The 26524-nt window shown below is 44.9% G+C and overlaps 1 protein-coding gene across 10 annotated transcripts in view; it reads left to right on the forward strand.

The window, feature by feature from the left end:
• Positions 1-338: 338 nt before the first annotated feature.
• PRUNE2 (prune homolog 2 with BCH domain) overlaps positions 339-26524 on the forward strand; it is a 316953-nt gene continuing 290767 nt past the window's right edge. For all 10 annotated transcript variants that reach the window (XR_011379490.1, XR_011379489.1, XR_011379488.1 and 7 more), the window contains exon 1: positions 339-861. Coding sequence is in view for 7 of the 10 variants with exons in the window: in XM_051858798.2 (XP_051714758.1) it covers positions 826-861 (36 nt within the window). In the remaining 3 variants the exon portion in view is untranslated. The remainder of the gene's footprint in view (positions 862-26524) is intronic.

A 26524-nucleotide genomic window follows, 5' to 3' on the forward strand; every position in this document is an offset into this window, starting at 1 on the left:
TTGCCTTGGCCCCAGGACCAACCTTATTGGAGCAAACTGCAGATGCCCGGTGCAGGATGGGTCAGTTTGAAGGGTAGGGAGGAAAGAGGCAGCCTGTCACAGCCTTTCCGCCTGCTCTTCTGTTATCCATCAAGGTCGCACTGCTTTTAGCTCTGAGGTACCTCCCCCGCCCCTCCCTGCGCCAACTTAGCTGAGTACATCCCCTAGCCAGGCCAAAGCAGAGCAGCTCATTAAGTGCCCGCTGGAGCGCTCAGTACCTTGCCAGCCAGCCAGGGAGGCGCTGGACGAGGAGGGGGGCCCTCCTGAGCTCGTTGCCCGCTTCCCACCTTCGGCTCACAGACACAGCGCAGGGGCCTGCGGCAGAGCCTCTGTCTGCAGTAGCCCCTTGCGCTTGGCTCGCACTTCTGGGCGCTGTCCATGGTTGCAGCATCTTTCGGCGCGCCACGTCAGGAGGCCGCAGCGGGGCCCTGCGATTGGCCGAGGAGCCCCTCGCCACCCCCACTACACCCCCACGCCCCGCCCGGCCCCCGAGGCGCGTGCCAGCCAGCGTGCGGGGCGCGCCCTGGGGCTCCCGGGCGGCACACCCACTTTCCTTATTAGGGCACAGTCAGCGACCAGGCCGGGCACGGGGGTGGGGCGGGGCGCCCTGGGACCCGGTGGCCGACAGCGCAGCCACAGCCTCAGCCGCTTCCTAGCGGCAGAAGGGTGCAGCCGATCGCTGTGCCCAGCCGGGCCACTTTTCTGCGACGCCGCTCCTCTTCCCCAGGGCCAAGATCTTCCTCTGCGCGCCTCCGGGTAGCGTTGGTCCAAACCCCTCGCAACGCCATGGAAGAATTTTTGCAACGAGCCAAGTCTAAACTGGTGAGTTGAGGGAGCCAGGCTGCGTGAGAGTGGGCTAGTGTGTGTGTGTGTGTGTGTGTTGGTGGAGAGGCGGCGAGGAAGGGCGCTGCGGCAGGGGAGCGAGAAGCAACTTCGCCACTTAGTTGCAGGGTGTGCAGGAGGGCCCCGGGAAGAGCCTGGGGAAGTCGGGACCTCACAGCCCTCAGTGCGGCTCTAGGATGCTCCACCACAGCCAGACAGGCACAGAGGTAGAGGTGGCCGTGGCCTGGCTGAAGTTGGGTCGTGTGTGTCCAGTTTTGGCCCCTTTGGCCTAAGGTTCGTGAGAGGGACATGAAGCCCACTCAGCAGTTTGCTACTGCCGCCTATGGGATGCATGGGTGTGGTCGCCACGAGAAAAGGAGCCCAGCCTTGGGCAGCTGCAGGACAGGTGCGTGTAAAAGACAAAAGAGTACCTTAGCACTGTACTTGAGCCAGAGGTAGCAAAACCTAAGTCAGGGTGCTGACTAGGAAGGACACATATAAATGTGCAGTTAACCTGAGCATCCCATGGTAGAGCTGGCTCAAAGGCAGGAGCTGGGGATATTGCAGTGGACATTGGGTCTCCCTCCTCCCTGTTTGCATCTGTAAATTGGAGCAGAAGCAGAAGGGTCCCAACTGTTGCTGGTGGTATGCGGGTCCCAAGACTTGCTCTGTTGGTGGGATACCAGCCTGTTGGACTCTCCTTCTGTGAGTGGTCATTTCACTGTGTATGCTACACGTTCTAGAACAACAGATAAGCAGTTTTCTGATTCCGAGTTGTTTTGGCCCTCCAGCATAGCAGTAATAAACATAATGGAAATGTTTCTTTTTTGATACTTAAAAAGCCTGTGCCCATTTGGAAGCAATCTCCTTATTGAACAGTGAAAGCACTTTATACAGGCCTGGCATAAAGGGAAATGCATAATTTATGAAGCCTTTAACCTTTAAACCTTCATGGAAGCCAATATATAAAGTCTGCATGAAGGCCATGTCTTGGTTACTAGGCAGGGTATTACCACAGCTCCTTTACCCTCGCACAGCAAAGAGAAGGCAGGAAGTCAGCGCCCAAAGTTACCCAAACCACCATTCAGAGCATAGACAGAGTGGGATCCTCACAATAATCTACTGTAAGTATCTTTTAAAAGACCACTGAAGTTGATTCTTGCTAATGTAAGTCTTTGTTTTCTATCTTCAGCCTCTCATAGAGCTGAACATTTGTGGTGATTTCAGGACCGAGAAAGTTTGTGATCACCTTGGTGTTTATCAGCCCCCTCATAGTTTTACTAGAGCATGTGAACAAAAATACTGCAGAAATTCAATAGGCATTTTGTAAAATTGGTGGTATAAGTGCTTGCTCTGCCTTACCTAGTGATCAGTGAGAAATGTCCAAATATGAGATCAATGTGTGTGTCTGTGTATATGAAGAAAAATGGCGATTGATGATAATTCAATGTTTTGACTGCACCTGTAATTCACTCCCACAACATTTATTTTACCAGTAAATATTAAGATTGTGGGGCCTAATGGAAGAAAAAGGTTTGTCTCATTTCTGAAGATCAATGGCTGGGATGGAAATTTTCCTATTCTAGAGTAATCAGTGAAAGTAATGTGTAATTTATTTACCGAATCCCTTCATTAAACGAGCAATTGCTCTACATCATTTAAAAAAAAGACAGGAAAAAGAAGCAATTGTTTGAAATACTCTTGCCTTTTTTCTGCATTAGGTAGATCAATTACTGGTAATTTTGCTTTTCTTCAGATACATTTCTTGCTAGAAATCATTATTAGCTTTTCATATTCAGGTCCAGCAAAGGTGGTTTGGTCATGTTTAGTCTCACATTTCTCCTGATAAATTCAATTTGTAAAGTAATAAAATGTTCAGTTAATATGCAACATTCAAATATAGCAGTAGATAACATGTTGCTTTAAATCATAGCTAATCATCTTCTTGGAGAAAAATCTGTAAGTCAATAATTGTGTCATTCGTTTGTGAGGCATTTATTCATAATAACATGGTATGATTTTTAAAAGTTCAGATAATCCTTTGATAAACAGTTTAAGGAGAAGAAATTTATCATGATGTTTTTCACTTAAGCTTTTTATTAGAGCAGAGGTACAATTTATAAGTTATATTTAAGCCATTTTTCATGAGAAGTTAGTATAGACTGACCCATGTGATACCTTTAAAAGGCTAATTGCCATTTTTTCCCCGACCTATGTGATTTATTTCCTTGATGTTCTTCAGACAGGATATATAACTGGTTTGAAGATATCAATATCCCTTTCCGAGTTGTAACATAACCTCATCATCCTGGGGCTCACCTATTCTAAAGGCAAAAGGAACTTTAAATTGCAAAATGGAATTGCTCTTAGCCATAGATAAAATCTCCAATAATTCAAGTTGTGCATCTCTCTGCAAACCAGGATCATTTATTATTGGTTTTTCCCTGTGAGGAGAGAAACAGCTCATCTTTCTCGGTCAGGCCCTTGGGTTGATCAGAAATCTTTGAAGGAGAAGGAGTGGTTGTGAGTTTGGATCAGCTAGTTTTGAACTTCTCTCCACTGGAGTTGGGAGATCACTGTCTCAATGTTTTTCATCTGAGTCTGTTAGACTAGTCCTTAAACTGAGGAAGATTCACTCATATAATCTCCCCTGCCAACACCTGCTCTTCATTCCTGAAAATACCTAGTGTTTGTCAGAAATGGTGAAAGTGACCTCCAAGGGTGGTCTCAGAGGGATCACCTGCTGAGGGCTCAAATGCTTCTCAGGTGAGTCTGCCGCATGTCTGGTTAGGATAGGTTTGGGTGGCTGCACCACATTTATAAACAAGCAAGCAAACAAACAGAAGCATAGCATAGCTTGGGTGGAGAGGGAACAGTTGCTTCTTTTTAATACAATCTTCAGAAATAGTACCTTCTTGACAAATACAGAATGGCAAGGATGGAGTAGACACAATGATTGTTAAAACAATGAAAATGATAGACCATGCAATCTAAGAGCAAGTCCTGAGAACTAGTAGATGGTAATCAAGGGTGGTGCTTTTTAGCTGCGTTCACTCCTCAGACGTGAGAACCCAGCTCTGTTTCTCATCTGGATCCTCACTGCTAGAAATGGAAATGAGAATGGAAAGTATATCTGATTTTTCTCCTGCCAATGCTCACCTGGTTTTCCCTATACCAACCCAGTCAGAGTTGGTATAGAAACAGAAACCAAATCCTATAGTTCCAGATCAGTCCAAAATGTTATCCACGTTTCCATTGGTCACACCATGTCTGTGGTAGTGTCTTAGCCATTCTACAGCCTTTCTATGGTAAGATAAATTGAAAGAAGGTAGAGAGTGACTGCTTCCTGTGCTTTGGGAAATGTCCTCTAATTAAATGATGATCAGCTCAGAAAGGTGTCCAGGCCAACCACAACCTCATGGCAGCAAGTGGTCCAAGTTCCCATGAACTTAGGGAGAAAGATGAAATAGATAAGGAAGCATTTGTGAATGGATAGAGAGCCTGGGGGCTCTGGCTGGCAGGAAGTCATGATCCCCGTACTCCTTAGACTGGCTGCTTAGCCTCTTGCATGGCCCAGACATCACCAGCTGATGCAACTGAAGCAGCTGCTCATGGGTGGGGACCACTGCAGCTCACATACTCGAAGATGTAGCTCATGAGTCAGCTTTGGAGGGCGGCTGTCAGCTGCCACTGGAAGGATGAAGGGTACCTCAATGTCCCAAGAATGCTATTTTCCAAGAACAGTTGGGGAGAGAGTCACCACTGCAGGCTGGGGAATGTATCTGCCACGTCAGCAGCGACAACTGTGGACAGAGGTCTCAGCCCTGCAGTATTAGTCAATATACGGACCTCAATACAATCCACACTCCAAGTGACTGAAATGTCAGTTATTCTTTGTGATATATGGCAGGGGGACAGGAAAGTACATTCGGAATTCTAAATGAACAATTCATTAGAGTGGACCCAGGGCATGGGCTTCAAAAAAGAAAGAAAACACTGCAGCATGTCTGCAGAATAATTGTCTTGATTGGAAATTGGAGGAATATATTCTTCCTGATTTCCGGAATGGGAAGAAGGTTATGTTGTATCAATAAGGAGGATCGTGGAGGTGAATGCCTCAGCATTTCAAGGGCTGCTGTGGTAAGGACTGGGAAGCTGGGGAAGCTGGCAGAGCTGGGTCACTGGAGGAGCTGAGCTCTTTCTGATCAGAGACCATGGGATCAGCTCCTGCCCCATTATAAGCAAGGGCAGGTGCTCTGGATGGAGTGCCTCTTGCCAGAGTGTTTAGGAGCAGGAAACTCAGGAATCCAAAGCACTTCAGAGAATTGCTGCTATCTGCTTAGGCACTGCTGAGGAATGAACCCTCAGTGCTGTAGCCTGGAGTCAGCTCCATCCCTCACTGTCCGACAGCCAGGATTGTCTCAGCTGCAGGGCCTTGGAGAGCAGTCAGACCTTTTCAGTGTAAACAGATCTCAGAGTGGATTCCTCTCTCTCAAAAGACAAGAAGTGCTCTGTCATTCAGACAGCACCTTGGGTCTTGGAGGGCATGTGATCAGGTAAGCAAGGGCACCCTTAAGTCAGTGATTTGGGGAATATTTTAAGCGAACTCAGTGAAGTTGAAAGCTTTGGTGTAACCTGTTTGTTTTTATGTAGCATTTATTTGGCAGGAAATAAAATAATTTTGAGTCTAATACACCAGTCTGGAAAGCTCTTGTAAATGATGACGGTTTGATGATAGAGGCATTACTGTTCTCTTACATCCACCCTTCCCTGGAGAGCAACCTGAGTAGGGAAAAAATGGGGAGGAATATTTGAGTCTGGATGAAGACTGCAAAGAGAGAACATAAGATGACCAGGCAGGTACAGAGTATTGTGTAGCCTTGGTCTTTGATTGTGTTTGAATCCTGGAGACTATGGTATATTCAGTGAATTTTGGGGTCTTCTTTAGGGCAGGGATGGTATATTCAGGAGGCAGCATTCCTGTGGACTTTGGTATGAACACCCTGAGTCTGAGAAGTATACAACTTGCACAGTCACCCATGATTGTCCTGTTAGAGATTCCATATAATAACCTACTCAAAATATCTGGCGTTTTCCCAAATCCATTTCTTTCTGAGCTCTTTCTGTGGCTTTAGGTTTTAATTTCCAGGGAAAGGGAATCTTTGTCTTGAGAATTCTCAAGAACTCCCATGAAACAACTGGGCTCAAGGATTGCCCTGGAAAATCAGACTGGGTTAGAAAAATTGAGCTGATAAAAACATGGACTTGGGTTCTTATTCTGGAAAGTGGGATGATGATGCATACTTTGCAGGTTTGGTGTAAAGCCAAAATGATATACGCACAGCCCATAGCCCTTAGCACAGAAATTGGAACGAAGGCTGGTCTTTCCACCTGCCACTGAGCCAATCCTTATCCTAAGATAAGTTCCTTATCTTAGTGAATGGCATTGTCCTTCATCCAGTTTCCCCAACGGGAAACTCCCTTCCCATCCAAAATTTCCCGCACCACCATATCCCAGCTGTCACTAAGTCACTGATGATTGCAGTGGCTGTCTCATGAAAACAACTCACACTGCTGCCAGGGGTGGCATTTTGAAAGCAGCCCCTATCCCTCCTTTGAAACCTCATAGTCACTTTCCTTTGCATGTAGGAGAATGGAGGACACTCTTAGGACAACACTCTTAACACAACAGTGGGATCTGTCTTGGTCTGCAATCCAACTTTTCTGGCCTCTCCTCCTCCTCTTGGCTTAAATACTTTCTATTTCTTCAAATTAGGGGAAGGAGGAAAGCCGCTGATGAATGACCACTGTCTATTCTTTAAGTCAAGTTTTTAAAAAATGATTTTAGATTAGTTCTCTAAGCTTGTCATTGTATCTCTTCTGGGCTTTGTGTTTCTCTGGTTAATGCGAGTTTTGTGAGAGTAGAGACCAGAATCTCTGTATGATTTTGCTCATTATTGTATCACCAGGGCCTGGTGCAGTGCCTGATGCTCAGTAAGTGGTTTTAGAATGAATGAAGCTATAGGGCAAGACTCCTGCACAAAGCATTACACACTTTCTAATGGCATTATAATAACAAATAAACTGATGGCCAGGTAGAGACTCAGAGATCTGAATCTGAATGAAGCAAGCTGACAATAGTATGCAGGAAGCCTGGCTGGCTTAATAAAAGGGATGAAGAACATAAAGTTCAAGGAGCGCCATGCAGTATTTGGCATAGAGTATGCAGTTAATGCAGAGTGTCATTACAAAATAGGGAGGTTAGTTTTCACGCGTGGCTGCTTGGAGTTGGTAAATACACCAAATTAAGACATGAGTAGAGAGAAGCCAAAGAGAAAAATAGTGCACCAAAAGTCCATGCTCTGTACCCCACCCCACCCTGCCTAGGGTTGTATTAGCATAGCAGGAAGCGGAAGCTGGAATTGGGAGTCAATCTGAGACTCAGATCCAGGCTCTCTGATATGCGATGAGTGTATCTTTTTTTTTTGTTATAAATATTTTTTCTTTTTTTTTTATTTAGTAAATATAAATTTCCAAAGTACAGTTTATGGATTACATTGGCTCCCCCCCCCATAATTTCCCTCCCACTCACATCCCTCCCCTTTCCCTCTCCCTCTCCCATTTCATTCACATCAAGATTCATTTTCAATTATCTTTATATAGAGAAGATCGATTCAGTATAAATTAAGTAAAGATTTCATCAGTTTGCACCCACACAGAAACACAAAGTGTAAAATACTGTTTCAGTACTAGTTATAGCATTACTTCACACTGGACAACACATTAAGGACAGATCCCACATGAGAAGTAAGTACACAGTGACTCCTGTTGTTGACTTAACAATTTGACACTCTTGTTTATGGCATCAGTAATCTCCCTAGGCTCTAGTCATGAGTTGCCAAGGCTATGGAAGCCTTTTGGGTTCGCCGATTTGATCTTATTCCGACAGGGTCATAGTCAAAGTGGAAGTTCTCTCCTCCCTTCAGAGAAAGGTACCTCCTTCTTTGATGGCCCTGTTCTTTCCACTGGGATCTCACTTGCAGAGATCTTTCATTTAGGTCTTTTCTTTTTTTTTTTTTCCAGGGTGTCTTGGCTTTCCATGCCTAAAATACCCTCATGGGCTCTTCAGCCATATCCAAATGCCTTAAGGGCTGATTCTGAGGCCAGAGTGCTGTTTAGGACATCTGCCATTCTATGAGTCTGCTGTGTATCTCGCTTCCCATGTTGGATCATTCTCTCCCTTTTTGATTCTATCAGCTAGTATTTGCAGACACTAGTCTTGTTTGTGTGATCCCTTTGACTCTTAGACCTATCAGTGTGATCAATTGTGAACTGAAATTGATCACTGGGACTAGTGAGATGGCATTGGTACATGCCACCTTTATGGGATTGTATTGGAATCCCCTGGCACATTTCTAACTCCACCATTTGGGGCAAGTCTGATTGAGCATGTCCCAAATTGTACATCTCCTCCCTCTCTTATTCCCACTCTTATATTTAACAGGGATCACTTTTCAGTTAAAATTTAAACACCTAAGAATAATTGTGTGTTAATTACAGAGTTCAACCAATAGTACTAGAACAAAAAAAATATTAAAATGGATAAAGTATTACGTTGTACATCAACAGTCAGGACAAGAGCTAATCAAGTCACTGTTTCTCATAGTGTCCATTTCACTTCAACAGGTTTCCCCTTTGGTGCTCAGTTAGTTGTCGCTGATCAGGGAGAATATACGATATTTGTCCCTTTGAGACTGGCTTAATTCATTCAGCATAATGTTTTCCAGATTTCTCCATCTTAACCACTTGATCAATCACTTTCCTTATTTGGTGAACTTTTATAATAAGAATTCACTTTTAAAAGAGCTTGCATGTCCTGTAGTTGCTATCAAGGTTGTTAGCATAATGTTTGCAAATTTCTACTACATGATTGCTACTTTCTTGCTGAAGACCAGTAGGACTACTGATGGATGTTTGGGTGTGTGGATGTTTGGGTGTACGGATGGATGGATGGGTGGGTGGATGGATTGTAAAGTGGGCTGAATCTCCCCAGATGCTGCAGCTGGGAGGACAGAGTGGTATCAGCACACATCTCAGATGTTGGCTTACTCTGTTAGCACAGTCCCAGAGAGCTATGGGTTAGGCTCCAGACACAGGCAGGAGTGAAGGGATAGGGGAGAAAGGGAACAAGGGAGGTAGATGCAGAATTGGAAGGGAAATAGAAGAAGAGAGTGATTCTCTGGCCTCATAATCAGCCCTTAAGGCATGCGGATCCGGCTGAAATGCCCATGAAAGTATTTCAGGCATGGAAAGCCAAGACACTCTGGGAAAAAAAAAAAAAAACCTAAATGAAAGATCTCTGTGAGTGAGATCCCAGTGGAAAGAATGGGTCATCAAAGAAGGAGGTACCTTTCTCTGAAGGGAGGAGAGAACTTCCACTTTGACCATGGCCTTGTCTAAACATGATCAGAGTCAGTGAACCCAGGGGGCTTCCATAGCCTTGGCAGCTCATGACAAGAGCCTAGGGTGATTACTGATGCCATAAACAAGAGTGTCAAATTGTTAAGTCAACAACAGGAGTCACTGTGCACTTACTCCTCATGTAGGATCTTTGTCCTTAGTGTGCTGTACATTGAGATTTAATGCTATAACTAGTACTCAAACAGTATTTTTCACTTTATGTTTCTGTGCGGGAGCAAATTATTGAAATCTTTACTTAATGTATGCTAAACTGATCTTCTGTATATAAAGAGAATCTAAAATGAATCTTGACATGAATGGAAGGGGAGAGGGAGTGGATAAGGGGAGGGTTGCGGGTTGGAGGGACGTTATGGGGGGGAAGTCATTGTAATCAATATTCTGTACTTTGGAAATTTATATTCATTAAATAAAAGTTAAAAAAAAGAAGAAGAGAGTGATTAAAAGATTCAGGGAGAAGCAAGTCTGAAAAGGGGTGAGTCATACATAGAAAGACAAAATTCAAGATAGGATGAATTCTAAGTGTAAGAGTTCATATTGCATGCTCACTTCTCTGGCAACTTCAGCCAACCCAGTCACCTGAAAATTGGGAATTAGGTGAAGGCAGCTTTTGTTCAGGCTTCTAAAATTAATTATTTAAACCCACCATTAAAGTTAGTTCTTCTATTACAGAAAAATGCCCTAAGTTCTAATTCCGAGACTATTTGTAAGAGGATACCTGTAAATCATCCTGAGAAATGCCAGGAATAAAGCAAAGACACACAAATATTAGCTACCATCATCAAGGTTATTATCTAATATGAACTTGGACACAGTATTCACAAACTTGGCTTTCTCAGAAGAGGATGATGGTAAGAGTGATGTCTGCTGGAAGCCATAATCAACAATAACTCACAGTGAGGAATTGCACAAACAAAAACCACAAATAGGACCTGTAAGGAGTAGACTTGTGCTCCCAATAGTACTTTTCCATTTGGCGTGGGGTAAATGGTACTATGCATCTGTGCAGTGGCTGGGAGACATACATCATCGATGCGGAGTATATACCTGATGCTCGTGGTAATTATCCTGAATAATCAAGGAAAAAGGGTGGTTGAAACATTAGGCATGAGGCTATCTGTGATCTACTGTCCTGTTTAAGAAAAAAAAAGGTGTGTTATGTTAAGATATTTCATAAAATTTTCTCATGCAGATAATTCAGAGAAAATAGAAAAGAAACAGATAGAAGGAAAGCTGTCTGGTACAGCCTGTTGAGCAGGAGACGTTGTTCTTGGATAAAGCCAGATGTGTGGAAATCCATGGTCCAAAACAAGTGATTGTGAGTCAGGACAGAGGGTGACAGTGATAAAAATGGGAACCTGAATTGGGCAGGCATTAATAGGCTCTTGGCAGGTACAGGACATGAACAGCCCAGCTCCACACTGCCATCCTGGATCAAGAACTAGTTTGTAAAAAAAGGAAAGGAACTAAGCTGGAGAGTGGGAGATTCCCCTGCAGATGCCCATGTCCCACATTGGTGTACCTGGGTTTGATTCCCAGCTCTGACTCTTGACTCCAGCTTCCTGCCAGTGTAGACCCTGGGAGGCAGTAGTGATGATGCAAGTACTTGATACCCCTGCCACCCATGTGGAAAACCTGGATTGAATTCTTGGCTCCCACCTTCAGCTCCCCACTGTTGCATGCATCTGGGGAGAGAAACAGTGGATGGGAGCTCTCTCTCTCACTCTCTCCCCCTGCCTCTCATAAATTAAAAAGGAAAAAAACAAACTAAAAAAATTAGACACTCTGGTTTTGGGCTTCAAGAACTGCAGCATTTGGGCATATAAATAAAGTCCCTGAGAAAAGCCTGAGAGACAGGGACAAGGGGCCTTTCAGGAGTCATTGGAAAGGTTTTATAAAAGAGTTCCCACTTATTGGAGCCAAAGGGAGTCTTAGGGTGGTTTTTTTGTTTGTTTGTTTTCTAGGAAGATAGCCTATGAGTTCAGTAAGGTCCCTTTTTTGCTGAAAAAAAAAATGAAAAACTGTCTCCTGTGAATTAATGAAAGGGTGTTAAAAGAGAAATGTGCACGCTGACTCCCTGCTTTCCAAAAGAAGCAGAGGCAGATGTGGAAGTGTTTCACTCCTTTCTGCAATCTTCATTCACATTTTCTATAGCAAGTGGCCAAGGGTGAGCACCTGACTGTGGGAAAGCAGAAATGTGACAGGTGGATAGATCAACTGCTGCCTTATACAGGTGTGTCTGAGATGACAGAACACCTACCTGATTGCTCTCCCAGGAAGGCTGTGTCCCTGGGCCTATCTCCAGGGAGATAAGGGAGCAGGCCACTCCATCTCTCCCATTTTTTACCTTCTGTCTTTCCCCTGTCCCTTAGCAAGTTGACTTGGTTTATGTGCAGCATCTCTTGGCTGACATACAAGGTTGGACTCTTTCATCCCACACTGGCTACAATACGAAGAGAAGGCCAGGGCCTCTTCCTTTTGGAGGTCTAGATTCGTGCATGGAGAGGTGGGCAATATTTCAGCTGGTCTTTGTGGATTAATACAATCCTAAACTCTGATTCAGATTTTGTGTATCATTTGAATGTTTTCCAAGAGTCTTTGAGTGAACATTCTCTCTGTCTCTGTTTCTTTCTCTCTCAATTGTGAGCAAATTACAAGCATGGTTTTAGGAAAAATGTACAGGTCAAAGAAACAGATACATAAGAATGAAACGTTTTGTTCTCCAGTTGAAAAGTTCTTCTATTATTTGATTTGTGGATCTGCTCTGTAAGACCCTAAAATAAAGGCAGGCATGAAGCACAACAATGTGGCTCTGGAAGTGATCATGCGCTTGCCACTTGGCTGGTGCTCCTGGCCTGGGGCCTGAAATGCCATTACTCTTAGATCCAGTCTCCAGAAAGGTCCAGATGTAATCTCACTTGGTGGAAGCAGATCAAAATGCCATCCCAGAACAGCCTTTTAAAACATTTTGAAAAATTCATTATCCTTCCAAATCATTAGATCACGTGGAGCCTTATGGGAAAAGTGTATTCTCATTCCTGTGGAATTATTTCAAGCCAAAATAGCCTTCTGATGAGTATGACATCTCTGTAAAAACCAACTCAGGCACAAAGGGTTCATGCGCTTGCATTTGCACAGACCACTTTAGGAACCTCGTAAAGACCAAGCCGCTCTTAATGCAATCGGCCCCTTTGTTGGACTTCTGCTCTCAGAAAGATTTATTTTCAGCCACTTGATCATGGTGTCCCACTGGACACACCCTGACTGGCCATTGCTTCTGGGAGTGCTGTGGACAGCAGCTGCCAGGATCCCACATGTTTAAACGTAGCATTCTACAGCCATCATCTCTTATTAACAATTTCTTGCTGTGGAACTTAGTTGTTCTCACAGTTAAAGAACCACAGGCCTGTGCATTTGAAGCTGACACAGATTACTGCTGACACAGGTGACTTGGTCTATTTCAGCATCCATCTTTTGTGTTTCAGGCTTAGTTTATAAAATAATAAATAAACACGAAAGCAAATATGGAGAGTACAGGAAAGCTTAAACATTACTCATAAATACTAAAAAAATAAAAACCAAAAAAAATGACCCACTTTCCTTGAAGCATGATTTTTGATAATATTTTGGCAAAGAATTTTTCTAATATTCCTTTCTTGTGCATCAAATTGAAAATAGGGGCTAGCGCCGTGGCGCAGCAGGTTAAAGCCCTGGCCTGAAGCGCCGGCATCCCATATGAGTGCCAGTTCTAGTCCCAGCTGCTCCTCTTCTGATCCAGCTCTCTGCTATGGCCTGTGATAAAAGTGGAGAATGGCCCGGGTCCTTGGGCTCCTGCACCTGCATGGGAGGCCTGGAGGAGGCTCCTGGCTTCAGATTGACACAGCTTTGGCCATTGCGGCCATCTGGGGAGTGAACCAGCAGATGGAAGACCTCTCTCTCTGTCTCTACCTCTCTCTATAACTCTGTCTTTCAAATAAATAAAATAAATCTTTAAAAAAAAAAAGAAATTGAAACTAGATTGGGGCCGGCGCTGTGACACAGCGGGTTAATGCCCTGGCCTGAAGCGCCGGCTTTCCATATGGATGCTGGTTCTAGCCCGGCTGCTCCTCTTCCAATACAGCTCTCTGGTATGGCCTAGGAAAGCAGTAGAGGGTGGCCCAAGTCCTTGGGCCCCTTCACCCATGTGGGAGACCTGGAAGAAGCTCCTGGCTCCTGGCTCCGGATCGTCACAGCTCCTGCTGCTGCGGCCATCTGGGGAGTGAACCAGCGAATGGAAAACCTCTCTCTGCCTCTCTCTGTAACTCTGTCTTTCAAATAAATAAAATAAATCTTTAAAGAAAAAAAGAAAATAGATTATGTGCTGGTGCTCTGATTTTATTTTACTCAATATTATTTATTATTTTTTTAAAAGCTGTGCTTATTACTTTTTAAAAAAGATTTATTTATTTATTTGAAAGGCAGATTTACAGAGAGGTAGAAAGAGAGAGAGAGAGAGAGAGAGAGAGAGAGAGAGAAAGAGGGAGAGGCCTTCCATCTGCTGGTTCACTCCCCAAATAGCCACAAAGGCCGGAGCTCTGTCAATCTGAAGCCAGGAGCCAGGAGCTTCTTCTGGGACTCCCACGCAGGTGCAGGGTCCCAAGACTTGGGCCATCTTCTACTGCTTTCCCACGCCATAGCAGAGAGCTGGATCAGAGGTAGAGCAGCCAGGATTCAAACCGATGCCCATATGTGATGCCCGCACTGTAGGTGGTGGCTTTACCCACTATGCCACAGCACTTACCCCTCAATATTATTTATTACATATTTCCAGTGTTATTATGTAGCATTCAGAACTGACATCTTAAGTAATAGAATAGAATACAATTTATTCAAGAAGAAAACATGGTTAAACATTTTGATTTCCCCTCCATTTTTGGTATTGTTGGTTAAGCTATAATAACCATCTTTGTACATAAAACATTTTATTCTGCTTAGGACTATGCTCTTAAAATGGCTTTTCAATTATTAGGGAAAAATATCAATATTCTTCAGGTTCTTTAGAAATGTTTCCATATTGATTTCTGGGTGAAATCCCCCAAATTTCCAGTCAGACAGGTTCAGAGAGGCTCCCTAGTCACATGGTGCCTTGTGACAGAGCCAAACACAGATTTCAGGTCTCTTGAAACCTAGTTCTGTGCTCCTGGCCAGCAGGAGTGGCTGTCCAGTCTGCTGGGGAGGGTAGCACACTGACTTTGTCAACCACAGATCTGAGATCATCCTCTACTGTGCTGGCTGCTGTGTCGAGACAATCACAACACAAACCATGCCGTGCCAGCTCCATCTCTGTTGTTTGAGACCACGATGTAAATTTAGACTCCAAGTGGGGAGGCCACTTTCTCTGTTACTTTTCACCTCCCTTCTCAAATTCATTTCAAGAAGATTTAGCCTTAGGAAGCAGGCAAACTGGATGCTGTCACACAGTCAGACCTCTGTGTCAGTGAGTTCCATGTCTGTGGATTCAGCCACCACTAACCGAAGACACTTGGGGAAAAATTGTGTCTGTACCAAACATGTATGTACTCTTTTGGGTATTTTTTTTTGACAGGCAGAGTGGACAGTGAGAGAGAGAGAGACAGGGAGAAAGGTCTTCCTTTTCTGTTAGTTCACCCCTCAATGGCCGCTGTGGCCGGCACACCGCGTTGATCCGAAGCCAGGAGCCAGGTGCTTCTCCTGGTCTCCCATGTGGGTGCAGGGCCCAAGCACTTGGGCCATCCTCCTCTGCACTCCCAGGCCACAGCAGAAAGCTGGCCTGGAAGAGGAGCAACCGGGACAGAATCTGGCGCCCCGACTGGGACTAGAACCCTGGTGTGCCGGTGCCACTAGGTGGAGGATTAGCTTATTGAGCCGCGGCGCCAGCCTGGGTATTAAATCTTTAAAAAAAAGATTTATGTATTTATCTGAGAGGAAGAGTTCCAGACAGAGAGAAGGGGAGAGAGAGAGGTCTTTCATCTGCTGGTTCACTCCCCAAATAGCAGCAATGGCTGGAGCTGGGCTGATCCAAAGCCAGGAGCCAGGAGCTTCTTCTGGATCTCCATATGAATGCAGGGGCCCAAGCACTTGGGCCATCTTCTACTGCTTTCCCAGGCCATAGCAGAGAGCTGAATTGGAAATGGAGCAGCCAGGACATGAACCAGCATCCATATGGATGCTGGTGCTGCAGGTGGAGGTTCAACCTACTATGTCACAGCACCGGCCCCTTTTGGTCATTCTTGCTTATGGTACGGTCTAACATCTATTTCCATAGTACAAGGAATTGTAAGTAATCTAGAGATGGCTTAAAGAATGCAGAAAGATGGGTGTAGGTTGTAGGCAAATACTCTGCCATTTGATATGAAGGACTTGAGCATCCACAGATGTTGGTATCCATGCAGAGGCTTGGGCCAATCCCCACAGATATCAAGGGACAGTTTTGGTTGGTGTGGTCTTTCAGAACATAGTGTTGCTCTTCACGACTACTCTTTTTTTTTCTTTTCTTTTCTTTTATTTATTTATTTGACAGGTAGAGTTATAGACAGTGAGAGAGAGAGAGAGACAGAGACAGAGACAGAGACAGAGAGAAAGGTCTTCCTTCTGTTGATTCACTCCCCAAATGGCCGCTACAGCAGAGAGCTGGACTGGAAGAGGAGCAACCGGGACTAGAACCCAGCACCTGTATGGGATGCCAGTGCAACAGGTGGAGGATTAACCAAGTGAGCCATGGTGCTGGTCCCTATTCTTTTTTTCTTAAAAGATTTATTTATTTATTTGAAAGTCAGAGTTACACAGAGAAATAAGGAGAGGCGGGGAGGGGGGTGGTTTGCATCTGCTGGTTCACTCCTCTATTGACCACAATGACTGGAGCTGTACTGATCCAAAGCCAGGAGCCAGGAGCTTCTTCCAGGTCCCCCATGTGGGTGCAGGGGCCCAAGGACTTGGGCTATCTTCTACTGCTTTCCCAGGCCATACATAGCAGAGAGCTGGATTGGAAGTAGAGCAGCCAGGACTAGAAACAGAGCCCATATGGGATGCCGACACTTCAGGCCAGGGCTTTAACCTGCTGTGCCACAGCGCTGGCCCCCATAACTACTCTTACCTGTGTGACCTCATTTGCCCTAAGTTACTAAAGGCACATGTTATTGTCTTTTATGCCAAAGATGAGGAGAACAAGGCCTGAGAGTTCAAAATCAGCTTTAGGCAAGGACACACTGTCAGGTGCAGCAGAGCCAGGCACAGAGACTCTGCCTTCTGAGTCCCAGCATCTGTGGAAACAAAAAAATCGACCCCCACTTTCAAAGCATAATCTGAAGGTCTCACTGAGAGTTTGGTGGTTTGGAGTCATCTGATTAAAATAAAATGACCAAGTGAAAATACAAGACCTTTTCCAAGAGGTAGTTCTCTAGCAGTGAGCACCACGCATGCTGAAGCCGAGTTTTCTCTATGCGGGAAAACAAGCCCGTTGAGCTTTGGGTTTCCAGGTGATGGGTTCTGATGTTCCGTTGGCAAGTGTGAGATTAATGAATGTGTCATTGGTGGCAACATGCTGAGCTCCCACAGGCTCTGGAGACCATGTGTCACCTGTAATGGGAAGGGGGTGCCTGAGAGGAGGGTCTCTGGAGGGGCTGTTGGCATTATCTGATGCACCTGTAATGATCAACAAGTGACTGGATGCCACCATGTCAATTCTGCTGAGAGTTGTGTGACAGAAGAAAAGATGTTTAATTGCCTGTACCATGAACTGTTCCCCTGCTACAGGGAAAGCGTGATTCCATCAAATTTTCTCTCTCTCTCCCAACTATCTCTACCCACTATTTCTCTATTTGCACCATAATTGTTAACTACCCCCAAACCTAAAGCACCCCACGTTGATGTAATAGAGAATAAGTTTAGTTCATTGACATTTAATGTCGCTTAAGCTTAAATCTTTTTCAGAACTTATGTTAAGAAACATACATCTCTGCTTTTCAAAAGAAGTTTTATTTAGTTAATTTATTTATTTGAATGACAGAGAGAGAGAGAGAGGGAGGGAGGGAGGGAGGGAGGGAGGGAGAGAGGGAGGGGGAGAGAGACAGAGATCTGGTCCACGGGTTAACTCCCTAAATACCCACAACAGTTTGGGCTAGACCAGGCTGAAGCCTGGAACTGGAAACTCAAGCCAGGTCTCCCATGTGGGTGGCAGGGATCCAAGTACTTGAACCTTTACCTGCTGCTCCTAGGGTTCACATTAGCAGGAAGAGCTAAAATAGGAGCAGACCTGGAACTCGAGTCCAGGTGCTCCAGGGACATGGGTGTCACAAGTGATGTCTTAAATGCTCTGCCAAATTTCCACCCCAATAAACACATACATCTCTTGACAAACCATTCGGATAGCCATGGGATAACAGAGGCCACGTGATTGCCAAGTTCAGTAGGGGTACAGATGAAGCTGCATCCCATGCATTGGCAGCTGGGGAGAGGACCTGAGTTGCCTGTGTTTTCTATATCTTGCTTAAGAGCTTGATTAATTCATTGGTGAAAAAGGAGGAACCATTCAATCATAATTGAAAGAAAAATTTAGGGAGGTGGGATTCACATTTAATCTGGACTTGGAATTCTGTAGTAATGAAAATATCTTAGGGTTATAGTTGTCCTAAAAGCCTGTTGTGATTTTTTTTTAGAAATCTGTTATCTACCTGGATTATTGCTTTACAGATATGTTTGGAAGCTGTAACACATGCCTAGGGAAATATACCTGGAATGATATTTTCTCATAAGATGCTCGATGGGAGTGGAAATCCCTGACTCCAAGAGACTTAGCTGTGCAGTTGTTAAATCTTGCACATCTGCTAAGAAATTAGCTTGCTGTGGGGCAGAAGGTTCTGGGAGTAAATCCTTATGTGCGGCAAATCCAAGCTATCCCACTCCTTTCTGAGTGTCCTTAGGATTTTTTTTTTCCAAAGACAGAGCAGAAAGCATAAAGGCTGGATTTGAATGATCAAATGGAGCTGGTATCTTGCCATGCCCAGTATCTCTTGCTAGGTCCTCTCTGCTGTCCCGATTTTCTCCAAACATCTTTATCCTGCTTCTTACCCCTGACACTCATCCCTCAGCAAAACTTGCTCTTGGCCAGCACCCATGGGAGTTAACGTCTATCAGTCTTCAGTCTGTAGCTATGTGTGCTCTTTCATTTGATGTTTACTGCAAGCCTCTGAGATAGGCATCGTTGTGCTCAATGTACAGGAGGGCAAACTGAGGCTCCAAGAGCCCAATTAACTTAATGCACACAAGTAGTGAATATTGGAGCTTAATTTCTAGCGCTCTACACCCGAGAGTCTCAGCTCTGCAGCACACTGCAGGGGCATTGTACACTTAACTCAGGAAGAGGGGTCTTTATACCAGCATTGCTGAAACTTTGTTGTGCTCAGGAGTCATCTGGGGATTTCAGTAGAAAGTCCACACTCTGATTCACCACAGCTGGTACAGAGTGCACAGTTCTGCAGTTCTCCCAAGTTCTCAGGAGGTGCCAGTGCCACTGGCTCCCTTTCCTGGGAGGAAGGGTCCATTAGAATCTGAGGGTGCTGCAGAGCTGGGACAAAGGGCCCTACAAGGCAAACAGGGCTCTCCTCTAGGAAGTATTGTCCCACTGTGATCATACCATGGGGAGATAAATGCCTGAGACACCAAAAAGCCTTCCAAGACATTACCCAAAGGAACAAATCTGAAGCCGAGCATTTCAAGTGTGAGAGGAATTGACTTGGGAGCAAAGAATCTTCTTGCAGAAACACCCCACAGATAGCCCTCAGTTCTAGTACCCATAAGGCAGGCCTTGCTAGTGATACATGTTTCTTACATGTTACAATTATCTTATGACCTTTACACTTTGCCATGCAAAAGGCAGGCTCTGTGGCTTCATGGGACCTGGCAGTGAGGGAGGGGACCATAAATACTTCATCAGTGGGCTTTAGGGAGGGCATGGGCAAACAGGATAAAGGAGCTGGACATCTGGGAATGCAGACAGAGTGACCCGGTTCTTTGAATTGTTTCAGGTGGAGAGCATCCCAATGGCCTTTTCTTGGGAACTTGGAATGCAACTTTGTTTTCCTTGTAAATTCACTCCTTGCTCCCATCACCACAATTTGTGCATGCTCTCTCTCTCAGTTATCTAGACTTCTTCTCTTTATGTGGTGTCACATCTGGGTCAGTCCTTTCCTCACCTGGCTGGTTATTTGCTTTCCTGCCTTGTCCCCAGCCTCCTATTGCTAGTGGCTTGTTGATATGTAACCCTCGGTTCTTTCTGGCATTCCTTTATTATTCATGCCCTGTTTCTTTGAGGATGCCTTTTGCTCCTCTGATGTGTTCTTTTTGCTCACACTTCACTTCCTACAGCCCTTTTGTGCTTTCCTATTCCTTTTTGCTTAACACAATTCCATTTCTATTCACGTAGTGGGGAGCCCAGAGAGCCTGGTGCATCTCATGGCTGGCACCCTAGAGTTCTTGGGATCAGCTTAGGGACTGCCCCAGATCATTCAGCTTTCACGAGGTTATGCTGTGGTAGCAAAACCCATGTGCCAGAGGTTTGCAGCAGCCAGGGAGTATTTGCTGCTCTGGCTCCAAGTTGCTGAGGCTCAGCTGTGGCTCTGGGGGGTGTCTGCATCCTACAGGTCAGACTAAAGGAGCAACAGCTGCTGGGGCTGTGCTGCTCTCCTAGCAGAAGAGAGCTGTAGGATCCAGCAATGGTCCTCAAAGCTGCCTCCACTGTCAGCCAGCGTAAGTCACATGGCCAAGTCCACTGGCAGTGCGGGGGCAAGTATACTCTACCCCCAGGCACGTGCTGCAAGTTATGTGGTGTGGCACAGGGACATAGTATTATTATGGGAAGGAAAGTTGAGACGAGTAATACTGTTACTGGACAAAATAAACAGTCTCTGCTGCTCACCGCAGGACAGCCAATTTACCAGACAGGAGTTGGTGTGAGGAAAGGTTTTATATTGAGAAGCTGACCGTCTTGGGGGAAGAGGTATCCCTGGATCCAAAATGTGCTCTTTCCCCTCTTCATCAAGACAGCAAAAAGGGGTTTTAAGGGGAAGGAGTAGCTGCAGGTAGAGGTTAGAAATACCAATGAGTCCAGTCAATTGACAGTCAAGCAGATCCTCGGACTTTGTTCCGATGGCGATCCATCTGGGAGATCCAGGGCATTGGCCGTCGTGGAGAAGCTCCTGGCAATGGAGCTTAGCTGCCTGTGGTTAATGGCATTTATATATACTTTCCCCTTAGCTGAGTATGAGGTCTGTCACTGCAAGCCATCACCTCTCAGTAGGCTCCTGAAAACACCATTGCTCACAAGACTGGCCAGAACTAACCTACAATATCCGTTAAAAAATGAAAAGGGAAGGGAAGGTGATGCCTTCATTAGGGTTCCAGTCCTATAATCTGCTACATGTTTTAAAATTAGAAACATGAGATTTTCTGATGCTTTTATTTTTTAAAGAGTAGTTTATGGCCAGCGCCGTGGCTCCATAGGCTAATCCTCCACCTGCAGCGCCGGCACACCGGGTTCTAGTCCCAGCCAGGGCGCCGGATTCTGTCCCGGTTGCCCCTCTTCCAGGCCAGCCTTCTGCTATGGCCAGGGAGTGCAGTGGAGGATTGCCCAAGTGCTTGAGCCCTGCACCCACATGGGAGACCAGGAGAAGCACCTGTCTCCTGGCTTTGGATCAGCGCAATGTGCCGGCCACAGCGCGCCGGCCGCAGTGGCCATTGGAGGGTGAACCAACGGCAAAGGAAGACCTTTCTCCCTGTCTTCTCTCTCTCTCACTATCCACTATGCCTGTCAAAAAATAAAAAAATAAATTAAAAAAGAGTAGTTTATTATTTTTTGGAAGGTGGCAGTGGGGAGGGTGTGGAGAGAGGGAGAGAGAGAGAGAGAGAGAGAGAGATCTTTCATCCATTGGTTCACTTCCTGAATGCCCACAATAGCTAAGGCTGGGACAGGCCAAAGCCAGGAGCCTGGAACTCGATCTGGATCTTCTACATGGTTGGCAGGTGTCGCTCCCCCTCTTCATGGAGGAACGACACTAAACCCTGCCTAGGCTTCTTATCCGAGTCACGGCACCATTATGTCGCTCCCCCTCTTCGTGGAGGAACGACACAGGACCCTGCACTGTTCTTTTGTCTGCTCGGCCCTCCCCGGGTTTGCTGCTGGTTCTTCCCGGGTTGGCTACCCACCCTTCCACCTCCGTGGAAGGGCGGTTCCCCTTGCCACTTTCCCCACTTCTGCGGGGGAGCAGCACACCGCCGGCCGGCCGGCTCTCTCGGGGGCTGCACAGGTGTTCCTCTTAGATGTTCCTGGTGCATGTTGTCTCTCTCCTCCTTTATAGTCCTCTTCCACCAATCCCAACTCTGCTACCCACACGCCGAGTACGCTGCTCTCCTCCAATCAGGAGCAGGTCCTGCTGTTTATTGGTTGAACTGGAGGCAGCTGTGTAGAAGCTGTTTCCTCCTCTCCCAGTGCCATATTGTGGGAGAGCAGATGCATAGAATAAGTTTTAATTCCAGTAACAGTCTAGTCCGAGTTGCTCCCCACAGGCAGGGACTCAAGATTTGGACCATCACTTGCTGCGTTCCTAGGTGCATTAACAGGAAGTTGGATTGGAAGCAAAATAGCTGGACTCAAGCTTGTACTGTGATAGAGGATGCATTCTGATATGGCATCCCAGGCTGTGGCTTACTGCTTCAATTATTAATCAGTGAAAATCTTCACTAGCTGTTGAGTCATCTCTTCAGATGAGGTTTGGCTGTGGGTCACTTCCATGATCATGTTTGAGATGGCTTCAGACTCCATCTGTGTTCCAAGGAAGGGATTTGGGGAATCTGGGTCGATTCCTTCAGATCAGCAGGGAAGCATGCATGGAATAAAACTGCCTGGGAAAATCCTTTACATTTTCGATGCCATTCTCTAAGAGAATAATAACAGAATCTCCCTTGTGGGAGATTTTGAAGATTAAATCAGATAGTGTATGTAACACTCTTATAAAGACATTCCAATGTGGGCCTCCTCACACTGAATAAGTGTTATTGTCAAGGTAACTCCATTCAGTAGGTACTATTATCCTCATTTCGCACCTGGGGAAACTGAGTAGAGAGATGAGAAACTTGCTCTACTTACAGATTTTGAACCCAAGCAGTCCAGCTCCAAAGTCTAGCTTCTACCTGTTGACTCTTTTTTTAAAAAAGATTTATTTATTTGAAAGGCAGAGATACACAGAGAGAGGAGAGACAGAGACAAAGAGAGCTTCCATCCACTGCTTCACTCCTCAAATGGCTGCATTGGCAAGGGGTGGGCCAGGCCAAAGCCAATACCTTCTTCCTGGTCTCCCATGTGGGTGCAGGGGCCAAGGGACTTTCCCACATCGGTGCAGGAGCTCAGGGACTTGGGCCATCTTCCACTGCTTTCTCAGGTGCATTAGTAGGGAGCTAGAGCAGAAGTGGAGCAGCTGAGATTCAAACGTATGCCCATATAGGATGCTGGCACTGCAGATGGTGGCTTAACCTGCTGCACCACAGCATCAGCCCCAGCACCTCTCATACTCTGCTGCCAGGTGGTGCAGGCAGCATTTCATCTGGGCTACTGCAGCAGCAGCAAAGGTTAAATCTGTTGGAACACGAGTCCACTCTGTCATGCAAGAGGTAGATGCTCAGTTAACGTTAACAGTTGTTTCCTTTCAGCGATCCTGGTAGACCCCAGGGGATGAGAATTTGTGGGTGCTTAAGAATGAGGTGAGAGACTGTAATTTTCTTAGGGCAAGGTCTCACCTGACTCCCAAATACATGCTGCCTCATTTATTGCATGAAGCTTGTTTTCACCTGATCAGCCTCGATGGCACCAAACTGAAGGGCAGTACGTTGTCTTCTAAAGCAGACCTCTACTTGAAGAGAATAGTGGCATAGTTTAATGTTTCTTCTGTTAGAGATCATGTCCCCAGTTAGGTGTCTATTCCAGGAGTATGTGAATGACTTTTACATATATTTTTAATCTGCTTTGGATGACATCTATCTTTAAACATTCATTTTATTTTTTTCCCTTTTATTCTACATGGTGTCAAATTGAGGACCTCCTCACTCCTTTCCTTCGGTGAGCAACCCTTAATCCCAAAGGTGTGTTATATGCAGAGAAGTTGCTATGGAGACAGGGCAAACCTCTTCAGTGATTCTGTCTCTCCAACTCTGTTTCCTCCTAATGGTGATTTGTTTCCAGATTTTCCTGTGACTAGTGCCAGGTTCCGCAAGCGGAAGTTTAAAAAAATTATTTAATTTATTTGAAAGGCAAATACATGTCTCCCACTAACAGGGTCACTCCCCAAATGCCTGCTACAGCTCATGCTGGGCCAGGCCAAACAGGGAGCCCAGAACTCCATCTAGGTCTCCCATGTGGGTGACAGGGACCCAAGTATTTGAACTATCACCTGCTGTTTCCCAGGGTCTTCTAGCAGGAAGATAGAATCGGAATTAGAGTTGGGACTCGAACCTAGGCACTCTGATATGGGATGTGGGTGTCCCAGTCACTGTATTAATGGCTTGACAAATGCTTACCCACAGAGATAGAGTGGAAAAATCAATGTCTCCAGGGCTTAATGAGAAATGGACCTTAATACTCTCCCTTCTAAGCAGGAGCATTCAGATGGTTGCAAATCCCCACCTTTTCTGGAATTCTGTTTCTTCAGGAGTTGGGTTTAATTCAACTGCTTCAAACTGGGACCTGAGCATTTTGCGATCCTTTAAGTAAGGGATCCATTTTAATATTTCATATTATTCCTTTTTAATACTTTAATAATGATGTGGAATAGTAAATTAAAAATTTCAAGGCAGTTCACAGAGGAATGATTAATTTAAAAGAATCTTTGGTGGTGAAAGGTTGAGAAGCAAGAAGCAGATATTATTTATTTTGCTTACAGTATCTTTCACTAGTCAATCAGGCATATTAATCATATCTCCAAGCCTTAGTTTTCTCATCTGTAAAATGGGGTTAATGTACAAGCTATGTTGGGTGCTCAGACAGTTGCTGTGAAGATTAAATGAGGTGGTACACAGGAAACATTTAGCCAATAGCATTGTGGCTATTTTCCCTAGTTCTTCAGAGTGGTTCAATATATCAAGGAGGATATTTTAGATTAAACTAGCCCTCACTATATTATGTCATGAATGTCCTTAACTCTAAGATTGAGGTTCTTTGGGTTTTGGTAAACCCAAGGGAGGACCAGTTAATTTCCCTTTCTCAGGAGCTACAACCTAAGCACGCGTCACATGAGCCCTTCAGCTGGCCATGCCATCAACAGGTAATAACCTGTGCTCAGTTGGAAGAAGGCAAATTAATAGAGGGGAGGAGAAAGACACAGGAAACATGGAAACCAAAGTCCCTGGGACAGAGCAGCATTCCTCATACATGCTGCCGTTACTTGCACACACACTCACAGTGATAGCTGCTGCCGTTTAACCAGGAATTGCTAAATGCTAGGTATTTTGCTAAGTACTTCTTTTTTTTTTTTTTTTTTTTGGATTTCGGGTGAATTCGGCGCGCCGTGATCGTATAGTGGTTAGTACTTCTTTTTTAAAAAAATATTTTATTTATTTGAAAGAGTTAGAGAGAGAGAGAGAGAGAGAGAGAGGTCTTCCATCAGCTGGTTCATTTCCCAAGTGACCACACAGCTGGAGCTGAGCAAATCTGAAGCCAGAAGCTTCTTCCAGGTCTCTCATACAGGTGCAGGGGCTCAAGCTCTTGGGCCATCTTCCACTGCTTTCCCAGGCGCATTAGCAGGGAGCTGGATCAGAAATAGAGCAGCTGGGACTCTAACTGGTGCCCGTATGGGATGCCAGCACCACAGGTGGCGACTGGCAGCACCAGCCCCGAAGTATTTCTTATACTCTATCTCTTAATTTTCTAAGCCTTTGAGCTTTTTTATTAATAGGTCAAAGGAAGACAGAAGGTCAGCCCATATTCAAGAGGTGAAGTAATGGATGTCTTTTGATGAGAAGAAGTGCAACATCACATTGAGGGGGCAAGGATGTGGGGTGGGGGAGACATGTTTGTAATCTGTTTGCAGTGGTTTTTGTAGTACAAATAGCACAGAAGATCTTGCATTGTCCTGGAGTATCTTCTGGGCACAAGAAAAGAGGGGTCGGGTGTCAAGTGCTTCCTTTTATCTTGAAATTATTTTGTTATAGAGTTCAAGAGTCAATAAAACTGAAATGTGGCCCCATTGTCTGATAATCTCAGGAACCATGTTGTAACTCTCTGGAGAATTTTGTGCCTCTGAATCCACTCGAGTTCTCATGTTCAAAACAAGCCTCAAGCTACAAATATCACTTATCTATGATCTCAAAGCTCTGCCAGTGCTACCCATAAGTGTAGTACCTAAAACCATAAAAATTCCCCCAGCTTTTATAAGAGAGAGAGAATGAGTGGAGAATATTAACTTCTAGAAGCAACTAATGCCTCAGCTTACCAATTCAGGCAATGTTGTTCAGGACTGAGCAGTATTATCCCAGAGGTAGGATGCTTTATATTGTAAATAAAATATGACATGAATTTTTGAATGACGTGAAGTGGTTCATGAATTTGTTTCTATTTCTTAGTGATAGTGGTTTTCTATAGTTAGCTCTAAAAAGTTGTTTTTTAAAGAATTTTACTTATAAATAAGTGTACTTCAAAAAGTTCATGAAAAATGAAATTAAAAAATAACTATCTTGCTTCAAAATATTTTTGCAATTCATATGTAGTTTTTTCACCATCTACATTCCATGAACTTTTTGAAGATACTTTCTATAAAAGTGAGTTGATTAAAATGTTTGCAAATAACAGAAGTGGTCTACAGAGAAGGCAAAACCTATCAAGATAGAATGTGATTCCTGGGCCATGAGCCATGTGTACAAAAGCGGGGAGAGGCAACAACCCAGTGAAGGGGAGACAATGGAAGCCTGAAAGAGGAGGCACATTGCTGAAAGCATATAGAGGCCTGTCTGGGCGGTGACGTCGGCCTTCCTGCCACAGAACCATTTGTTCTCCCCAGGGTACCAAGTTGCTCATTCCCTCTAAATCAACAACTCCAAGTTAACAACAATTACCTATCTATGAAATACATTTTTAATTTGGCAATGTTCGAAACAAATAATATTTCATACCATTCCCAACTAAGCAATT

Source organism: Oryctolagus cuniculus, chromosome 1 (assembly GCF_964237555.1).
Source record: "Oryctolagus cuniculus chromosome 1, mOryCun1.1, whole genome shotgun sequence".
In the NCBI taxonomy this organism is placed as follows: Eukaryota; Metazoa; Chordata; class Mammalia; order Lagomorpha; family Leporidae; genus Oryctolagus; species Oryctolagus cuniculus.